The following is a 19,266-nucleotide window of genomic DNA, read 5'->3' on the forward strand; positions in this document are numbered from 1 at the left end:
CGGTGAGTTGCTTCACTTGTTATTGCCATCTTTTTTATACTACTTGAGCGCACTTTAGTAGCACGCATGGATAGCCAGACTGGTCCTAGTTTCGAGGCGAAGACTCTACCTAGGCAATTTCCATTTCCCGCTGAGGCAGCTAAGCTGAAACAATGGAATCGAGCCCAACACACACTCTAGCTAGCACTGCTTGGCCCAAGTGCATTTTGTACAGCTAGCTCAATTTCTCTCTTTTTTTACAGGAAAGTCAGAGAAATTTTTTGAGAGAAAAAACATGATAAATAGTTACGTAATCAACTTGAGATCACAGAAAATTAAATTTTTTGGATTGACCTTCTTGGTTTTTCGGACACCCAGATCACACAGCAAACAATTCATATGAACAAAGATGAGGTGCATACAGCACATCTCATACAATTCAGTCTTGGGACGATCAGCAAAACAACACATGCATCAGGTTGCCCATGCATTGCGACCATATACATCAAGCTAATCAAGATGCTTGCTAGGAGCCCAGCTGCTGCTTCGGGAATCGGGACCAAGAGACATCGCTTGGTGACATATCCTTGTCCCCAAGGTCTTTCCAGCCAGCTTGCTTCCAAGAGATGCATCTGGCCCCAGCTGCTACCTGTTATCCAATGACAAAAACAAAAACAAAAACAAAATGATGGTCAGCTCCTCCATAGCAAGTTTCGCAATAGTAGATAAATATATTTGGATGGCGGCTTTCGACTATACACACACAGGGCACAGCGATATTACCCATGCTACCTATGTATGTGGAATAGCTACTACATCATGGGTTATCAAGCTATCGTAAAATAAATAAATTCCGGCGGATCAAGATTCTTATACATGTGACATACATGTGCAGATATCATTTGCACGTTTGCAACTACCAAACGAAATGGCAGCTTACTAACAGCAAGTGAATTGTATTCAACCGTATGAATAGGGTTTCAGGTTTGTCCATTTCTAGCTACCGATCTGAACTGGTCTAAACTATACATACACAGAACTAACTTCACTTCCCTACATCAGATCAGCATGTCAAAAAGATAAATGGAATTGTGCAGATTGTCAACATAGCCAAAGAACATATACTTGCTCCATCATAGATATCAGCAGCTGCAAATTCCAGCTACAAAACAATTTACATATATATCTTGGAGATGGAAACTCCAAATTCTGACATTGCAGGAATTTGGCTGATGACATAAAAACACAGGAGCAAGTATGTCTGCCCAAGTAGAAAAATCTCCATGGCCATGGTATCACAGCGCATGTAAAGGAGAGAAGGGAGGACAAAAAACTCACCAAACCTCATGTGGTCAAAGAAGAAGGCCACCGTTGCCATTTAGTACTCATCCTCAAAACAAACAAAAAATGGAATGGTCAGCAAAGCAATCAATGTTTCAAGATAAGCAGCGGCAGGCATTTGAAACAAGAAACAATAGAATTCATGCATCATTATAAGCCAGCATTGCGTTGACTCACAACAAATTGACCACTTTGATATAGTAGTCCAGATCAGCTCCATTAAGTGCAACCAGCAAACAGAAACCCTACATTAAAACATAAATCTTTTACTACGAATAACTCAAGCTCCACATTGAATAGAAGTCAGGTTTAAGACATGCCTTTCCATCTAAAAATTTCATTCTAAGCCGATGGAGCTGGAGAGCTGACCTGAGCCATCTATTTGCCGATGTTGTCTCAGTAGGAGGAGGAGAGGCACCGACCCGTCGGCAAGCGAGACCACCAACTACGCAGACCAGGGGCACATCCGGGCTAAAGAAGCCGTGCCAGCAGCAGCACCACCACAGTCGAAGAAAACAGGGGCAGCTCGGCGACGCAGACGCCAGCAGCACCAGCACAACCAGAGGGCACCACCGTTACAGGAACGTAACCTGAGCATAACTGAACCATCAATTCAGAATTGCAAATAAACTAGATGTGCAAATAGCGGTATCGTGTACAAAATCTGCATGCTAATGCTTTTCATCCACTTACTTACAGCCTCACAGGCATGTGCTACCAATGGTTCTACAAAAAAAATAGATGGGAGAAATCTATCTCCACACGGTTACTTAATTAATCTAGCTGCAAAATAAGATGTTAAATAGTAGTAGTACAACAAGTAGTTGATTAATAATCAGCTAGTATTATCCAACAAGAGCAACACATCAGTCTAGACAAGTTTGAATTCATACAAGCATAAATAGGTTGGAACTTGTCAAATGATTTGATTACTCCAAAAACCCGTGTATTAAAAGAAACCACGTGATTGGCAACAAATAAACCCTTTTGAAATATGTAAACTTTGTTTGCTTCGCTGCTGCTAAAGAACAATCATTTTACTCCAACAAAACAAGTAAAGAGCTAGCAAACCTATCCAGGTCTAGTATTTGAGCAAATCATCGATATTGTGCTACAAATCAATCAGTTGAACCTTACAATGCTTTTAATGCATAAATTAAACCAAAAACAGTAGCCAATCTACTAGAGAGATAACCTAATCAAGTCAACAAGACCAAAACAGAGCACAGTGTCTAGTGAGAACCAGACCAATCAAGGCATGCCAGTCAATAGCAACGAAGGAATATAGCATTGTTTTGCTCTGGAAGCAACACACATACAACAAAGGAATAGATATTCAGACATTTATCATCACCACAGACTAACAAGGTAGTAAAAAGAAAATCAAACCTCACTTCTACGCAAACATACATGGCGCAGTTCAAGGAAAATAGAGAGAAACGGTGAGAGAAGGAGAGATCTTTGGGGGGGATGGCGCTGTACGATAGACCCAGTCGAAGAAGCCAGGAGCAACAGCCATTAGTGGATGCAGGCAGCACCAGCAGGAGCATTTGCAGAACACCACCACCACGGTACTACAGCACCACCGGAGGGCAACACCACCGGAAAAGGACAGTGACCTGATCAAAATCAAATCATGAGTAAGAAGTTATTCTTGCAGAATACAAACAACAAGTAATTTTGCTAGTCAGTGTCCAATTGAACAACTCATATTGACTTGCAAACTGTATAACAAACTTGTGATACTATCTGGGTGAAACGGAAATTTGCATTCTTTACAGACAGAAGTAATAATATGATGATACAGTTTAGGTGGAGGAAATAGGAAGACATAAATAAACTGAAAGGGAATTAATGCAAAATGCACAGATTAAGCTCAACTAGAGAGCTGCAAGTGAGAGAAGCAGTACTCTGTTCAAATAGTTTTCCAGTGTACACTGTATTATAAGCATGACAGGACTTGAAATGTTTTTAGAGCAGGTTAATTTTACATCCAAGGTACAGAGAATGTGTGGGATCTCAAATATTTTTGCTAGTTGCATTGGACACGAGTGTTGCATTTGTCCAGACTCACGAGAGAAAGCAAGATCAACTAGTGACCGAGCTCCTTCTCATATGCACGAGAAGGCAGGAGCTTGAACAAGACGAGATCTTTTATTATTGAGGCCTGGACTCAGATGAGAGCTCATATTGGAAGAAGGACGAATTTGCTGCTGCAAGTTCATTTTCGGGAATTCTAAGAAGCAAATAACTAAGACATGGTTAAGCTCATATATCAACAGAACATCAATCAGCAACTTCATTCAACATTTTGACGACCCATACTGATTTTCTGGAGATTTTGCATCAAATAGCAAATACGTAACTGATAATAAATTGTCAGCTTTGGATATATAATTCCACTTCCCAGGCTCGATCACAAGTTTCAGCCAAGACTACCGACTGATGCAAGTCAACAACAAACATCACATAACGTGGAAAGGAAACAATTGCTACATGTTGTGGTGGTTCCAACCTTTTGACCGCTGAAACATTACAAAGCAAGCAACTGGTAGCAATGAACAAGCACAAAGAAGAAGCGCATCATCAGCAATAAAGCAACGGAGGTGAGGTCAAGGGAAGATGCGCAGTCATGCGTACTCACCGAGCGGGAACACGGTACTGTAGGAGGTCCCAATCGAAGAAAACTGGGGCAGCTGGGTGACACAACGGCATCAGCAGCAGCAGCAGGCACCACCACCGGTACATGAACATAACCTGACCAAAACTGAGTCAATTCAGATATAATATAAAGTGGACGTGCAAATAGCAATATCCCATATAAATCTGCATTGATCCACTTACTAACCACACGCACATGCTACCAATGAATCTAGAAGCATAACCAGACTCATTCGCCATATATAGAAGCATGTAGAGGGGAAGGAAGTCACATGCAGATTTCAGACCTCGGATTTTGTTGTCCGGATTGTGGACGCGGTGCTGTGGTGGAGGTCCGAGTTGAAGAATGTAGTAGCACCTAGCAGTAGCCCTGGTGGAGAGCAACGCCACCGCAGCACCTAGCAGAGGCGCCGGCGACGGGAATGGACAGTGACCTGAGGAAAATGGACCTAAAGCATGAATAATAACAAGTTAATCTTACAGGATATGTGACACGTTTAAAAAACAAGATGGTTTCTAGTAGAACGTCCTGGCGGTGAGTGTTTTCGGAGCTGATGTAGAAGGGCATGAGTAGGTGATGGAAGTGCATGAAGCAGGTTTTCAAAGTTAATGGAAGCTTTGCCCACAAATTGGCACGTGCTCAGATGACTATTACTACTAGTACCAGTAGTAGAAGAAGAAGAAAGAAAGTAATTCCTCCGTTTCAAAATAAGTGCCGGCGACGGGAATGGACAGTGACCTGAGGAAAATGGACCTAAAGCATGAATAATAACAAGTTAATCTTACAGGATATGTGACACGTTTAAAAAACAAGATGGTTTCTAGTAGAACGTCCTGGCGGTGAGTGTTTTCGGAGCTGATGTAGAAGGGCATGAGTAGGTGATGGAAGTGCATGAAGCAGGTTTTCAAAGTTAATGGAAGCTTTGCCCACAAATTGGCACGTGCTCAGATGACTATTACTACTAGTACCAGTAGTAGAAGAAGAAGAAAGAAAGTAATTCCTCCGTTTCAAAATAAGTGCCGCTGATTTGGTCTAGACTTGTATGTATCTAGACAGTAGAAGGCTTGTAGAATCTAGATTCGTATGCGAATCTCAAAAGATTTTCGACAGCTATGTTGGTATGGAGGTAGTTTTTTCGCAGCAAGCCCGATAGGTTCGTCCGTCCGTCCGGTTGAAGAAAAGCAGAAACACAAACACAGCTGAAGGAGAATAGGTTTGGGGGTTGAGACAGAGACCTTGGGAGCACACCGGCAGCGGCATGACGTGGACGGCAGTAGACAGCAGCACCGAAACAGCAACCCCGGTGTACCTGAAGAACAAAATGTGGAAGCGTTCCCGTTTGGTTAGTACTTTTGAACCAGGACGAGTGTGTGGAGGAAGCAAGATTTGCTTACTTACTGTAGAAGCATGATTGGAGTGTGAGAGATCCTGGTCGTGAGCTGCAGAAGCAGGATGGTGAACAAGAAGAAATATGGCATTAGTTTTTTCCCGCTAGAGAAAAATAAGTAGAGTAAATATTGCATTTTTGTGTGTGTGGAGAGGAGAGGAGCTCAGATCGGGAGGTTACCACGGATGGGGCGCGTGAGCCGGCAAACTCAGGCCGCGAGGAAGAGCAGCAGCGGCGGCAAGGACTTGGTCAGGTTGTTGCTGCGGATGGATCGTCGCCGCATACGTCCTGGTTGGGTTCGGCAGGGCCAGACGCGCGACGCCGCAGCGAGGCGAGCTGGACGGAGCGGCACGTAGGGAAGGGATGCACGCCCGCGCCGGCGAGAAAGCCCGGCGCGGGGCCGTGGGATCTGCTGCTGCCTGGGTGGGGGGCGCCACCGCCTCTGCCGGGTTAGGGTTAGGGTTTGGTTGGGTGGGAGGATTGGGAAGGGAGTGGGTTTGGTTTCGGGAGGAGAGGTGGCGCGTTGGGCCGGATTTGGTCTTGGAGAGATCATTAATTAATTAATTACTCCCTCCGTCTAGAAATATAAGACGTCGGGGAGCTGTTCCGACCAGGTGAAAACGCTACAAAAAGACATCGATACCCCTATCTACAATTCGAATCCAGATCTCGATTCCCCATCGTCCGCCACCGGAATCAATCCGCCACCGGCCAGCTTCTCATCTCCACCGGAATCGATCCTCCCCCGGCCATCTCCTCCTCCCCCAGGGAGACTCGTTCCTCCCCATCCATGCGCACACGTGGCCCAGCTCGCCACACGATCCACGCGCGCGCATCCAGCTCCGATCGCCCCGATCGATCCACAGGCTCGTCGCCCAACTTCACTCCAGGCCTGATCGATCCACTGGATCGTCGGTCGTCGCCCAGCTGCACTCCTGGTCCGATCAATTCACTGGATCGTCCCCAGCTGCACTCCAGGTCTGATCGATCCGGCGAGCTTGTTCACCTCCAGGTCGATCATTAGCGGGTGTCACCCAGCTGCACTCAAGTTCCCTGAAGCCAGCCGCCATTCCCTAGCCAGAAGCTCGTCCAGGGCTTCGCCATGAGGTGCCAGGGCTAGGGCCAGGAGATCACAAGGACGTCAGTTGCAGGCCAAGCACTACTTCCTCGCTTGTCGCCACGTCCCAAGGTCGTCGAGGTCGCGCCTGAACAACAATGGTGCTTCCAGATCTAAATTTTAGTCCACCTGAAGAACAAGAAGAGGATGTCAATCATCTAGGCACTGCACTACTCCATTGAAATGCAATAAACAATTACTGAAGCAAATTTGAGTAATGTTAATGGAAAATTTCAGTATATATTTCTGCAGTTCATACAATCCTTGTGATTAGTTTTGCTCCTGTAGCACAGTACTTAAACTATCAAGACCTGATTAATTTACTGAAACTAACAAGTGGCACTTAAATTAACAGAAAAAATCAGGAGAACAAGTTTAACTTTCTGAATATGAGACTATACCAATGGAACATCATGACTAAGATGGTATGCCTTAACATACCTAAGTGCCAGTAATTACCATTGCTATATCAATGTCAGCAAGTTCAAGAGCAGGAGCAGTCCTTGGTACCTAGGGAATTTCATCCTTGGTTCCATTAGAGTCCCTAGTAGGAGGCACTGGAAGTGAAAACCATGCACATGCAGAACGTGTCAAAGCCTGGTCATAAAAAGAAAGGAACATGATGGTTAGGAATAAGCACAACTAGCTTAAATGGTCAAGGTAATAGCAACAGGCTGGAATTCCTTCTCACTTCATGAGGGCGTGCAAGGCAGGGATGCCAACCATCTGCTCTACATTTTGTGGTCTGCTTCTGGCTCTTATCACTCATATAACGCTTATTCTTCGCTTGGTCATCCTTCTCACTTCCTTTGGGAATCAACTCAGAATTAAATCCAGCCAACATAGAGAAGAACTGAAAGATAAAGTAGACAGTGTGTTCTTAAAAAGTGTTACCACAAAAGCATAGCAAGTTGCAAGCTTAGAAACAAGCCTTGTGAGCATAGAGAAGAACTGAAACAGGAATTGATCAAATGAGCTGAGCAAGCCTCATGTGGGAATAGAGAACAAGCCTCATGTGGATATGAATTTATTTACTGCACATTTGACTCAACAATGGAGTATTCAACATAAATCCTACTGAATCTGAATCATACTGAATGCTCACCTCATAAAAAAAAAACAATATTGTCACTGTGACAGCAACCAAAAAGAAACAAATGGTCGGAAGCTCACCTCAGTCCTGTTGTAGAACCTGTAAATGTCTTTGAAATAATCGACCACTGCCAGCTCATTGTGAGCATCAGATGCTTCAAAGTTGTACGTCTTCGGTGGGTTCCTGCGACTGGTGGTTGAGCAACCGTGGCCTTGGGTTTCCTCACGAGCCTGGCATCTGCTCAAGTTAGAGTATGAGGAGGAACGCAAGAAACTCATTAGAGGAAATCTTGTAACTGAAATTAGAAAGAGTACACAATGCAATCTCTACTACGACCAGGGACAATAATCCGATCAAGAGCAACTGACGGACATGCATGAAAAATAGAAACTCGCAATAATAACACAAGAATCCGGCAGGCAAGGAGAGCAGCAGAGAGGCAGGCCAGGCTTGAAGCGGACACAGCTGGAGCAGGGCCACAGTCAGAGACTGAAGACAAGATTAAGGAGCGGCCACGTCGGACTCGACAGCCCAGTACACGTCTGGATGCCAAGGTGTGGGACCTTAACTAGCGCAATCACGGGAAGCAGGAGAATGGATGAAGTCATTTCTGAACTTGCTTTCTCTCTGAACACTCTCTCTCTCTCTCTCTCTCTCTCTCTCTCTCTCTCTCTCTCTCTCTCTCTCTCTCTCTCTCTCTCTCTCTCTCTGAACTTTGTCCTCTCCATCCCCAACTACCAATTCGAATCTGCCTGTATCGCTACTAATTGTGATATGAAATAGAGAGGAAATTAAGGACGTAACAGTATACATGTACGTTCAGCTGGGAATTGGAGAATCATGAAAGTTTCAGTTTGATGAAAGCACAAAATCTGGTTGAGAATTCGTTGTACTGCTCCAACCTAAATGCCACAACAAGATTATACAAGTTACAGGGAATATACATGAAGCCATTTCACTGTAAAGTTGAGAGATTGGAATTCAGAGAAACGGACGCAGCCAGGGGAGGGGAGGATGGGGGCTGCAGGGTACTTACCGTGGTGGGTGTATGCGTAGACGGCCCTCCATGTGTAGATGTCCGACCGCTCCACCCAGTTGGAAAGCAGCCCCATCGCAGCAGCCGCCGCCGAGGCCGCTCCACACTCCTCCGCCGCGCGGGCGTCGGTGGCTTTTCCTTCCTCGCGGCGCCGCTTGCTCGTCCGTCCGTCTGTCCGCGAGAAATTGAATCCACGCCTTCCTTGCGCGGTGGGAAGTGGTAGTTCTCTGCAGAATTTAGATGAAGCATTCTCGCTCAGACTGAAAATAAAATTAATTGCGCGGTGGAGAGTAGCCGAGTATAGAGAAGGGGAGCGAGTGGATAGATGGAGCTCACCTCGACCGTCTTGGCCCGGAAGAAGGCGAGGAGGAGGTCGTCGGTGGAGCTCGAAGGAGGTTGTCGACGGAGCGGCGCGCAGGGAAGGGATGCGCGGGGCCGTGGGATGTGCTGCTGCCGCCTCTGCCGGGTTAGGGTTTGGTTGGGGGAACGAGATCCTCTGACTTAGGAGCTTACTACTGCAGAGGGACGTAGATGATTTTGGGTCGTTGGTTGGGCATCGGATGGCAGCAAGTGCGTAGGGCTAACCACAGCGTGGAGTCAGCCCAAATTCACTTGTGCTAAGGGCATCTCAATGCGTCCATGCGGACAAAAAATGTGTCTACGATCAGGTCCAGCGGTCCGATGCATAGTAATCGGGTTGTCCGCCAAGACGCAAACTCGGCGCATATTTGCGTCTCGGATGCATCGCTGTGTCCGCTGTGCAGATGCGCCAAGTAACCGCTCGCTTTTCGAACGGGTCCGCCTGGCAGCGAGCCATAGGGCTGTATCGAGCGCATCGCTTCTACCACCACCGCTTCGGTGGTCATCGCGTCTGCGTCGCAGCCATCGTCATCAATTTCGGGGCTGCCTCTTCTACACACGCACTGGCGAGCGGTGGCTAGGTTTCTACGCTGCCATCAATGCTATCATGTCCCACGCGCTCGGCCTTTAAAAGTCGACCGGCATCGTCCTTGCCATTACCCAAACACTGACAACTCAACTCCCACCACTCACCGTCAGGCGCCACCGCATAAGGGCATCTCCAGCGGCGCGACGCATTTTAGCGTCCGCGCTCGTCCGTTTGCGTCGGCCCTTTTGGTCGAAAACGACCGCGCGTCCGTTTGCGTCGGGGGTGGCTCCAGCGGCACGTCGCATTTTTTTTAGGACGAACCATTTTTTTGAACTGAAACATAATTTACAAAAACTGAAACATAATAAAAAAAACCTAAAACGCCATCGTCGCCGTCGTGGCCGTCTTGCTCCTCGTCGGCTCAAAGACGATGACCTCCGTATGTCCCACGGCCGATTGCCATCCGGGGAGCGTACGCGGCGCGATCGCGGTGCTCGAGGTTGACGAGGCCGCGGCCGAGGCGGCGGTGGAGGCGCCAGGGCTGCGGGCGTGGCGGCGGATGAGGAGCCCAGCCATAAGGCTGTGGCGGCGGTGGGAGGCGCCCAAGGCTGTGGCGGCGGTGGAGGAGGCGCCCAAGGGCTGTGGCGGCGGTGGAGGAGGCGCCGCCGAGTCCAGAGCGCTGTCGAAGGGCTTCATCCGCGGACAGGCCCGGCGGCATGACAGCGGTGGCGTAGCGGGGCAACGGCGGCCGCACAGCGCGTCGTGCTCGGAGACGAGGAGGCCCAGCTTGGCCATCTCGTCGTCCGTCATGTTGTCGAGGAACTCGAAGTTCCGGCCCTCCGCCATGGCTCGCGCCATTCGTGGAAGACGAGGCCGACGTAGTCGTCGCCGTCGTCCTTCACCTCCTCGCTATGGTACGCGAGCGCCTCGATGTAGTCGTCGTCGTCGTCGTAGACGGCGTAGGCTTCGTCGTCGTCGTCCTCGTCCTCGCGGTCGTTGTCTTTGCGGCTGCTCACGTCGCGTCGGCGCCTGGCGACGACGAGCCGGCGGTGCAGGCCGAAGGGATAATCACATCGCCCATGAAGCCAGCCCTGCGTCTACCGTCCGTCTCCGTGGACGAGTACGTACGCCATTGCTCGGAGTCGATGGCGTACGCCGGATCGGCGCGGAGGTCCGCGGCGATACCGCCTCTGCGCCGGATCTCCTTGGTCCGCTCAGGCTCGCGCACAGTATCGGAGGGATGGGCACCGGCGGCAGCCGAGCCGCCACCAGTGCACCGCACGCCGGACCGGCGTCGCACGGCACCCATTTGCCGTGCATGAGCCTCCCCACCGTGACGGGGAGCGGCACCTTCTTGCTGCCGCTGCCCGAGGCCTCGAAGTCGTTCTTCTTCCCCATGGCCCCGCGGCGGGTGTGGTGCGAGTGGAGCTGTGGGCGAAGGAGCAACGCGGCCGCCGGACTTTAAGGGCGGCCGCGCACGGATACGATGCCATTGAAGGCGGCGCGAAGCCCAGCCGCCGCCCGCCGGTGCACGCGCAGAACGGGAAGGCTGCGGCATTCATGGCGGCGCAGACGCGAGCGCCGACCGCGGAAGCAATGGCCGCGGAGCGATGCCCTCCATGCGAGCTCGCCGCCAGCGGGCCCGGTGGAGACCGCAGCGGACACTTTGCGCGTCCGCGCAGCGTCCGCCGAGACGCAAACCTGGCGCATATTTGGGCCAGGTTTGCGTCTCCGCGGACGGCCCGGTCACTTTGCGTCGTGCCGCTGGAGAGGGTGCCAGACGCATTTACGACCAAAGCGGACGCAAACGGTCGCTGAGCAACCGTTTGCGTCGCGCCGCTGGAGATGCCCTAACCATGGGAAAGAAGAAGCACGACTCCGAGGCATCCGGCAGCGACACCAAGAAGGCGGAGCGGACGAACAGGGTGCCGCTGCCCGTCGAGGTGGCACGGCTCATGCACCAGAGCTGGACGCCATGCTCGATGACGAGGAGGAGGAGGAGTTGGCGCATGCATCGTGTTAGTTTAAATTTTTTGAGCGTCCGAAATGCGTCGCCCCGTTGGAGATGCCCTAAGGGCAGCATGAGCGCGTCGACATGGGCACTGGTTCAGACGGCCACGGCATCGTGGTGAACTCGACCGTCCGTGGAGCTCGGCATGTTAGCGACCGAGTGCGCAGGTAGAGGGTGGTGACTAGGATGACACAGAAGTCGGTTGAGACGCCGATTGAGAGCGGCCCCTCGACAACGCTGGGCAGCCAACCAGGATCGTGGAGCCAGGCGTGCCGGCAAGCGACGACGGCGACCTCAACGGCGCTGGGCAGCCGACCAGGATCGTGGAGCCAGGCGTGCCGGCAAGCGACGATGGCGACCTCGAAGGCGCTGGGCAGCCGATCAGGATCGTGGAGCCAGGCGTGCCGACAAGCGGTGACGGAGGCCTCGAAGGCGCTTGGATCGTGGTGCCAGGTGTGCTGGCAATCGACGACGACGACCTCGACAACGCTGGGCAGACGACCAGGATCGTGGAGCCAGGCGTGCCGGCAAGCGATGATAGTAACGTCAACGGCGTTGGGCAGCCGACCAGGATCGTGGAGCCAGGCGTGTCGGCAAGCGACGACGGCGGCTGAAGGAAAATATGGGGACGGAAACCATTTTTCTCAGAGCTGGAGCTCGCCGTTTTCCTTCACTTCGTCAAAGTGGGCTTTGGGTCTGACTGCTCAGCGTGTTCTGCTGCCGTCGGATGCAAAACAAATGACCCACAATCATCTACGTCCCTCTGCAGTAGTAAGCTCCTAAGTCAGAGGATCTCGTTCCTGGTTGGGTGGGAGGATTGGAAAGGGAGTGGGTTTGGTTTGGTTTCGGGAGGAGAGGTTATTTGGCGTTGGGCCGGATTTCGACAACGCCAAGGCGGCCTTCGTCGAGTCCCTCTGCCCGGGCGTCGTGTCGTCTTGTGCTGGGCGGTCCCTCTAGGCCGCGGTGACGGTCGGGTGTCGCTCACCACCTCGCTGCTTCCCGGCCCGGGCGCGACCTTCGATCAGCTGAAGCAGGCGTTCCACGCGGTGGGGCTGTCGGCCAAGGACCTCGTCGTGCTCTCGGGCGGGCACACGCTGGGGTTCGCGCACTGCTCCTCCTTCGAGACCCGCATCCGCGGCTTCCCGGGCGGCGGCGGCGGCGCCGGCGTGGCGGACCCGGCGCTGAGGCCGTCGTTCGCGGCGGCGCTGCGGAGGGCGTGCCCAGCGAACAACACGGCGAAGGGCGCCGGGGCGTGGATGGACCCGACGTCGGCGGCGTTCGACAACGCCTACTTCAAGATGCTGCAGACCGGGCACGGGCTGCTGGCGTCGGACGAGGCGCTGCTGACGCACCCCAAGACGCGGCGGATGGTGGCGCTCTACGCGGCGTCGCAGGGCAAGTTCTTCCAGGCGTTCGTCAGCTCCATGCTCAGGATGAGCGCGCAGAACCAGCCCGGCGAGATCAGAGCCAACTGCAGGCGACACAACTAGACTGCCCTTGCCTTTACCTTACAAATCAAATAGGTGTACGTATTTCGTTCCACGGTGTAACTGTGATGTATTTGCCGTGTGGGAACCAAAAGTACAATCAACTAAAACTTCGAATCAGGAAGTCAGGCTGGCCAGCTAAAACAGCAATGGTCTAGTATGAGATATAGGTACTGACACTGTATTCCTATGTATTCAGCCAAGTTATGGCCTATTATTGGATGATTCTTAGTTTGGTGTTCCTTCATTTGCTATGTAAAAACAAATCACAAGAAGAAACTCTCTCTTTTTTTTGTGCGGAGACATTGGTGTTTGAAACAAAAAATCCTATATACTGCCAAAGCCTCCAAAAAAACTTGGTTCCAAATGTCCATAGAAGTTTTTGAAGTGGTTAACATCCAGAAAATAATGCAAGGCCCATAAGGAATAATATTAAGTATCAAAAGTGCCACTCTTGCAACAACAATAACAACAAAAAATCTATTTTGAAAAACACAAGCAGCAAACATTGTTTTCACAGACGATTTAAACATCTCAGAAAAATCTGAACTTTTTGTGATTTTACGAGCTTCCAACAAATTATATAAAATAAAAATCATGAAAACAACATGCTGGAACAACAAATCCACATAGTTTCGAAAATCAATCCAATCCAATGTGTAAAACTAGTCACTTTATTTCAAAAAAAGATAGAGAAACAAAAAATAGAACTTTCTAACTACAATAAGAACTCCAAACAAAAAGCAAGAATACAATATAAATGGGCTGCCTCTCGGAAGCGCTTTCTTTATTGACATATAGCTAGGACCGATACCTTGTTTTAGGAGGGGTATTGATTATGATGCCAGTTTTTTATCTTGATTGCGGCCTCTGTCTTCCTTGAGAAATGCCCCATACATTTCTTGTGAGGGAATTGAAACTTCACATTACCTTTCTTATCATGAATTACCGCTCCCCGAAGTTCTCATAAAAAGTTTACCAAGAATTATAGGACCGAGATAATTGCTTGATCTCCATGTGTATTACATAACAATCCTCATGTACGAATATCATATGTAACTCAATAGCTATACTATCAACATTTCCTATAGCATGTTTGGTAGAAGAATCGTCAAGTCATAAATTATCATTACATGGAGACATGGTACCAATATCCAAAGCATCACATAAATTTTAAGGAATAAATGAAACACTAGCTCCTAGATCAACATTACATGGCATATATGTTTGCCTATAGTTACTTGGATTTTTTGTTCCCATATATCCCCAAGCATAGGTGCAATCTTTAGCTTCTGTATTGTATCTTGCTATCCTAAAAAAATATGATCTTCTTTATACGATCTTAAACATCTTAATTAAAATTAATAGTAGGTTTATTACAAGGATTTTGCAAGATAGAGATTAGTTCATTCAAGCTACATTTATATAGATTAAGACGTTGTAAGAACTGTAGAAGCAATCAAGGGTGACTCCGGCTGCGTTTACCCCTCAACTCTTCCATTTTGTCCAAAATTTGTTCCTAGAGAACTGATTTTTTTCCAATCTTTTCCATCTAGAAAATGTTTTCCGATTGATTTGTTCAGTTATTGGTAAATTTGTATTTCATCATATCCAAATTTGTACTCAAGAACTAAACATTTGTTCCAATTCTTTTCCTTGTAAATATTTTTCTCGTTGATTTGTTTCAGGATCGACGAACTTTTCTTCCATTTTATCAAAAAATTTGTTGCCCAGGAATAATTTTTTTGTTCCAATTCTTTACCACATATTGATATTGTATAGAGTGTGGTGGAAACACCATATACATATAGCCCATTGTGATGGTCGCATTTTATGCCCTCGTTTCTTAGCAAAATACGACAATTAGTACTGATGCATTGGGAATGGCCTAATCCACTAGTAACATTACACATAGTCGGATAAAATTCAATTTGTTCATTTTTTTGAGGATATTTTGTTTTCTTAAATAAGGTACATGGAAAAACAAATGAGTGTCCATTAACAGAACAAATCATAAGTATAGAGAAAAAATTAGACCAACTGGAACACAAATTTAATGCATGACTATTCACGAGACCATATTTAGAAAATTTATCGATTGCAGAAATCATGTGGAAATACAAGAAAAATAGAAAAAAAATTCCCGGGGAACAAAATTTGGATAAGGATACAAATTTATTGATCGTGGAACAAATGAATTGGGAAAAATATTTACAAGATGGGAAACAACAGAAAAAAAACTAGTTCACAAGGAATTATTTTTGGATAAAAGGGAATAAAGTTATATAGATAGCAGAACAAATCAACTGAAAAATATTACAAGATGGAAAAATATGAATAAAATTTTAGTTCTTCGGGAATAAAATTTGGGTAATAAGGAACAAAAATATACCAAGCTTCAAACAAATCGACCAACAAATATATTTACAAGATGGAAAAGAATTAGAAAAGTATTTAGTTTGCCTGTTTTTTGGAAAAAAAATAGAATACAATATTGCTGATCGTGGAGTAAATTAACTGAAAAAACATTAGCAACATGGAAAAGAAAAGAAAAGAAAATTTTAGCTCCTAAGAAGTAAGAATAGAATTTTACTGATCGTGGAGCATGTCAACCAACCTGAGAAATATTTACAAGATGAAAAAGAATTTGAACATGTAGCATGTGACCCGTGCATGTATCGGTCCATTCACTATGCATGCACTGAAGGCAACCCTAGAGAAAATTAACATTTACACATTCATGTATCACAGTTGTCATCAAACACTAGTAAGCTTAGGCTACTGACTAGTTCATTCGTCGCAACACATGAAGTTTGAACCAAAAAAACAGGGTTTATGCAATTTAATGGTTTTCGAAAAAATCTTTCACCAAGTATGACATAATTTTAGTGTTCGACGAACAAGTAATGACTATAATAGGAATATAATAGGAACAAATAAATATACACTAGGAAACAAGTAATTATTCATCAAGTACGAACTTATTATACGAGCGGAATAAAAATTTAGTGGAACTAATCATGTAGAGTTAGATTAAAAGAACTTTCTGCATAAAATAAAAAATGGTTATTCACTATATAGGGAACAACTAATTACACACTGGGCACAAAAAAGTAGTGAAACTAATTTTTTAGACTAAGAGGAATGATGGCGTGTAACTCACACGTTCGTTGGGAACCCCAAGAGGAAGGTATGATGCGCACAGCAGCAAGTTTTCCCTCAGAAAGAAACCAAGGTTTATCGAACCAGGAGGAGCCAAGAAGCACGTTGAAGGTTGATGGCGGCGGGATGTAGTGCGGCGCAACACCAGGGATTCCGGCACCAACGTGGAACCTGCACAACACAACCAAAGTACTTTACCCCAACGAAACAGTGAGGTTGTCAATCTCACCGGCTTGCTGTAACAAAGGATTAACCGTATTGTGTGGAAGATGATTGTTTGCAGAAAACAGTAAAACAGTATTGCAGTAGATTGTATTTCAGTAAAGAGAATTGGACCGGGGTCCACAGTTCACTAGAGGTGTCTCTCCCATAAGACAAACAGCATGTTGGGTGAACAAATTACAGTTGGGCAATTGACAAATAAAGAGAGCATGACCATGCACATACATATCATGATGAGTATAGTGAGATTTAATTGGGCATTACGACAAAGTACATAGACCGTCATCCAACTGCATCTACGCCTAAAAAGTCCACCTTCAGGTTATCATCCGAACCCCTTCCAGTATTAAGTTGCAAAGCAACAGACAATTGCATTAAGTATGGTGCGTAATGTAATCAACAACTACATCCTTAAACATAGCATCAATGTTTTATCCCTAGTGGCAACAGCACAACACAACCTTAGAACTTTCTGTCACTGTCCCAGGTGTCAATGCAGGCATGAACCCACTATCGAGCATAAATACTCCCTCTTGGAGTTACAAGCATCTACTTGGCCAGAGCATCTACTAGTAACAGAGAGCATGCAAGATCATAAACAACACATAGATATAACTTTGATAATCAACATAACAAGTATTCTCTATTCATCGGATCCCAACAATTGCAACATATAGAATTACAAATAGATGATCTTGATCATGTTAGGCAGCTCACAAGATCCGACAATGATAGCACAATGGGGAGAAGACAGCCATCTAGCTACTGCTATGGACCCATAGTCCAGGGGTAGACTACTCACACATCACACCGGAGGCGACCATGGCGGCGTAGAGTCCTCCGGGAGATGAATCCCCTCTCCGGCAGGGTGCCGGAGGCGATCTCCTGGATCCCCCGAGATGGGATCGGCGGCGGCGGCGTCTCAGTAAGGTTTTCCGTATCGTGGCTCTCGGTACTGGGGGTTTCGTCACTGAGGCTTTAAGTAGGCGGAAGGGCAAGTCAGGAGGGGCACAGGGGCCCCACACCATAGGCCGGCGCGGCCAGGGGGGCGCGCCGCCCTAGGGTTTGGGCACCCTGTGGCCCCACTTCGTTTCGTCTTTGGACTTCTGGAAGCTTCGTGGAAAAATAGGCCCCTGGGCGTTGATTTCGTCCAATTCCGAGAATATTTCGTTACTAGGATTTCTGAAACCAAAAACAGCAGAAAACAGCAACTGGCACTTCGGCATCTTGTTAATAGGTTAGTTCCAGAAAATGCACGAATATGACATAAAGTGTGCATAAAACATGTAGATAACATCAATAATGTGGCATGGAACATAAGAAATTATCGATACGTCGGAGACGTATCAGCATCCCCAAGCTTAGTTCTGCTCGTCCCGAGCAGGTAAAACGATAACACAGATAATTTCTGGAGTGACATGCCATCATAACCTTGATCATACTATTTGTAAAGCATATGTAGTGAATGCAGCGATCAAAACAATGTATATGACATGAGTAAACAAGTGAATCATATAGCAAAGACTTTTCATGAATAGCACTTCAAGACAAGCATCAATAAGTCTTGCATAAGAGTTAACTCATAAAGCAATAATTCAAAGTAAAGGCATTGAAGCAACACAAAAGAAGATTAAGTTTCAGCGGTTGCTTTCAACTTGTAACATGTATATCTCATGGATATTGTCAACATAGAGTAATATAATAAGTGCAATAAGCAAGTATGTAGGAATCAATGCACAGTTCACACAAGTGTTTGCTTCTTGAGGTGGAGAGAAATAGGTGAACTGACTCAACATTAAAAGTAAAAGAATGGTCCTCCATAGAGGAAAAGCATCGATTGCTATATTTGTGCTAGAGCTTTGATTTTGAAAACATGAAACAATTTTGTCAACGGTAGTAATAAAGCATATGTATCATGTAAATTATATCTTACAAGTTGCAAGCCTCATGCATAGTGTACTAATAGTGCCCGCACCTTGTCCTAATTAGCTTGGACTACCGGATCATCACAATGCACATGTTTTGACCAAGTGTCACAAAGGGGTACCTCTATGCCGCCTGTACAAAGGTCTAAGGAGAAAGCTCGCATTGGATTTCTCGCTATTGATTATTCTTCAACTTAGACATCCATACCGGGACAACATAGACAACAGATAATGGACTCCTCTTTTATGCATAAGCATGTAACAACAATTAATAATTTTCTCATTTGAGATTGAGGATATTTGTCCAAAACTGAAACTTCCACCATGGATCATGGCTTTAGTTAGCGGCCCAATGTTCTTCTCTAACAATATGCATACTTAACCATAAGGTGGTAGATCTCTCTTACTTCAGACAAAACGGACATGCATAGCAACTCACATGAAATTCAACAAAGAGTAGTTGATGGCGTCCCCAGTGAACATGGTTATCGCACAACAAGCAACTTATTAAGAGATAAAGTGCATAATTACATATTCAATACCACAATAGTTTTTAAGCTATTTGTCCCATGAGCTATATATTGCAAAGGTGAATGATGGAATTTTAAAGGTAGCACTCAAGCAATTTACTTTGGAATGGTGGAAAATACCATGTAGTAGGTAGGTATGGTGGACACAAATGGCATAGTGGTTGGCTCAAGTATTTTGGATGCATGAGAAGTATTCCCTCTCGATACAAGGTTTAGGCTAGCAAGGCTTATTTGAAACAAACACAAGGATGAACCGGTGCAGCAAAACTCACATAAAAGACATATTGAAAACATTATAAGACTCTACACCGTCTTCCTTGTTGTTCAAACTCAATACTAGAAATTATCTAGACCTTAGAGAAACCAAATATGCAAACCAAATTTTAGCATGCTCTATGTATTTCTTCATTAATAGGTGCAAAGCA

At 46.6% G+C, this 19,266-nt stretch overlaps 1 protein-coding gene across 1 annotated transcript; it reads right to left on the minus strand.

Moving 5' to 3' along the window:
• Positions 1–298: 298 nt before the first annotated feature.
• On the minus strand, positions 299–10,314 carry LOC127341888 (uncharacterized). Its single transcript, XM_071828796.1, has 14 exons — positions 10,259–10,314; positions 8,952–9,111; positions 8,616–8,842; positions 7,660–7,816; positions 7,178–7,339; positions 6,928–7,083; positions 5,550–6,615; positions 5,381–5,421; positions 5,218–5,291; positions 4,269–4,735; positions 3,965–4,077; positions 1,690–2,939; positions 1,318–1,565; positions 299–628 (listed from the first exon to the last, which is right to left on the minus strand). The coding sequence occupies exons 1-6, from the start codon at positions 10,312–10,314 to the stop codon at positions 6,997–6,999; spliced, it is 849 nt and encodes a 282-aa protein (XP_071684897.1). The 3' UTR covers positions 299–628; positions 1,318–1,565; positions 1,690–2,939; positions 3,965–4,077; positions 4,269–4,735; positions 5,218–5,291; positions 5,381–5,421; positions 5,550–6,615; positions 6,928–6,996.
• Positions 10,315–19,266: the final 8,952 nt, after the last annotated feature.

Source organism: Lolium perenne, chromosome 3 (genome assembly GCF_019359855.2).
Source record: "Lolium perenne isolate Kyuss_39 chromosome 3, Kyuss_2.0, whole genome shotgun sequence".
In the NCBI taxonomy this organism is placed as follows: Eukaryota; Viridiplantae; Streptophyta; class Magnoliopsida; order Poales; family Poaceae; genus Lolium; species Lolium perenne.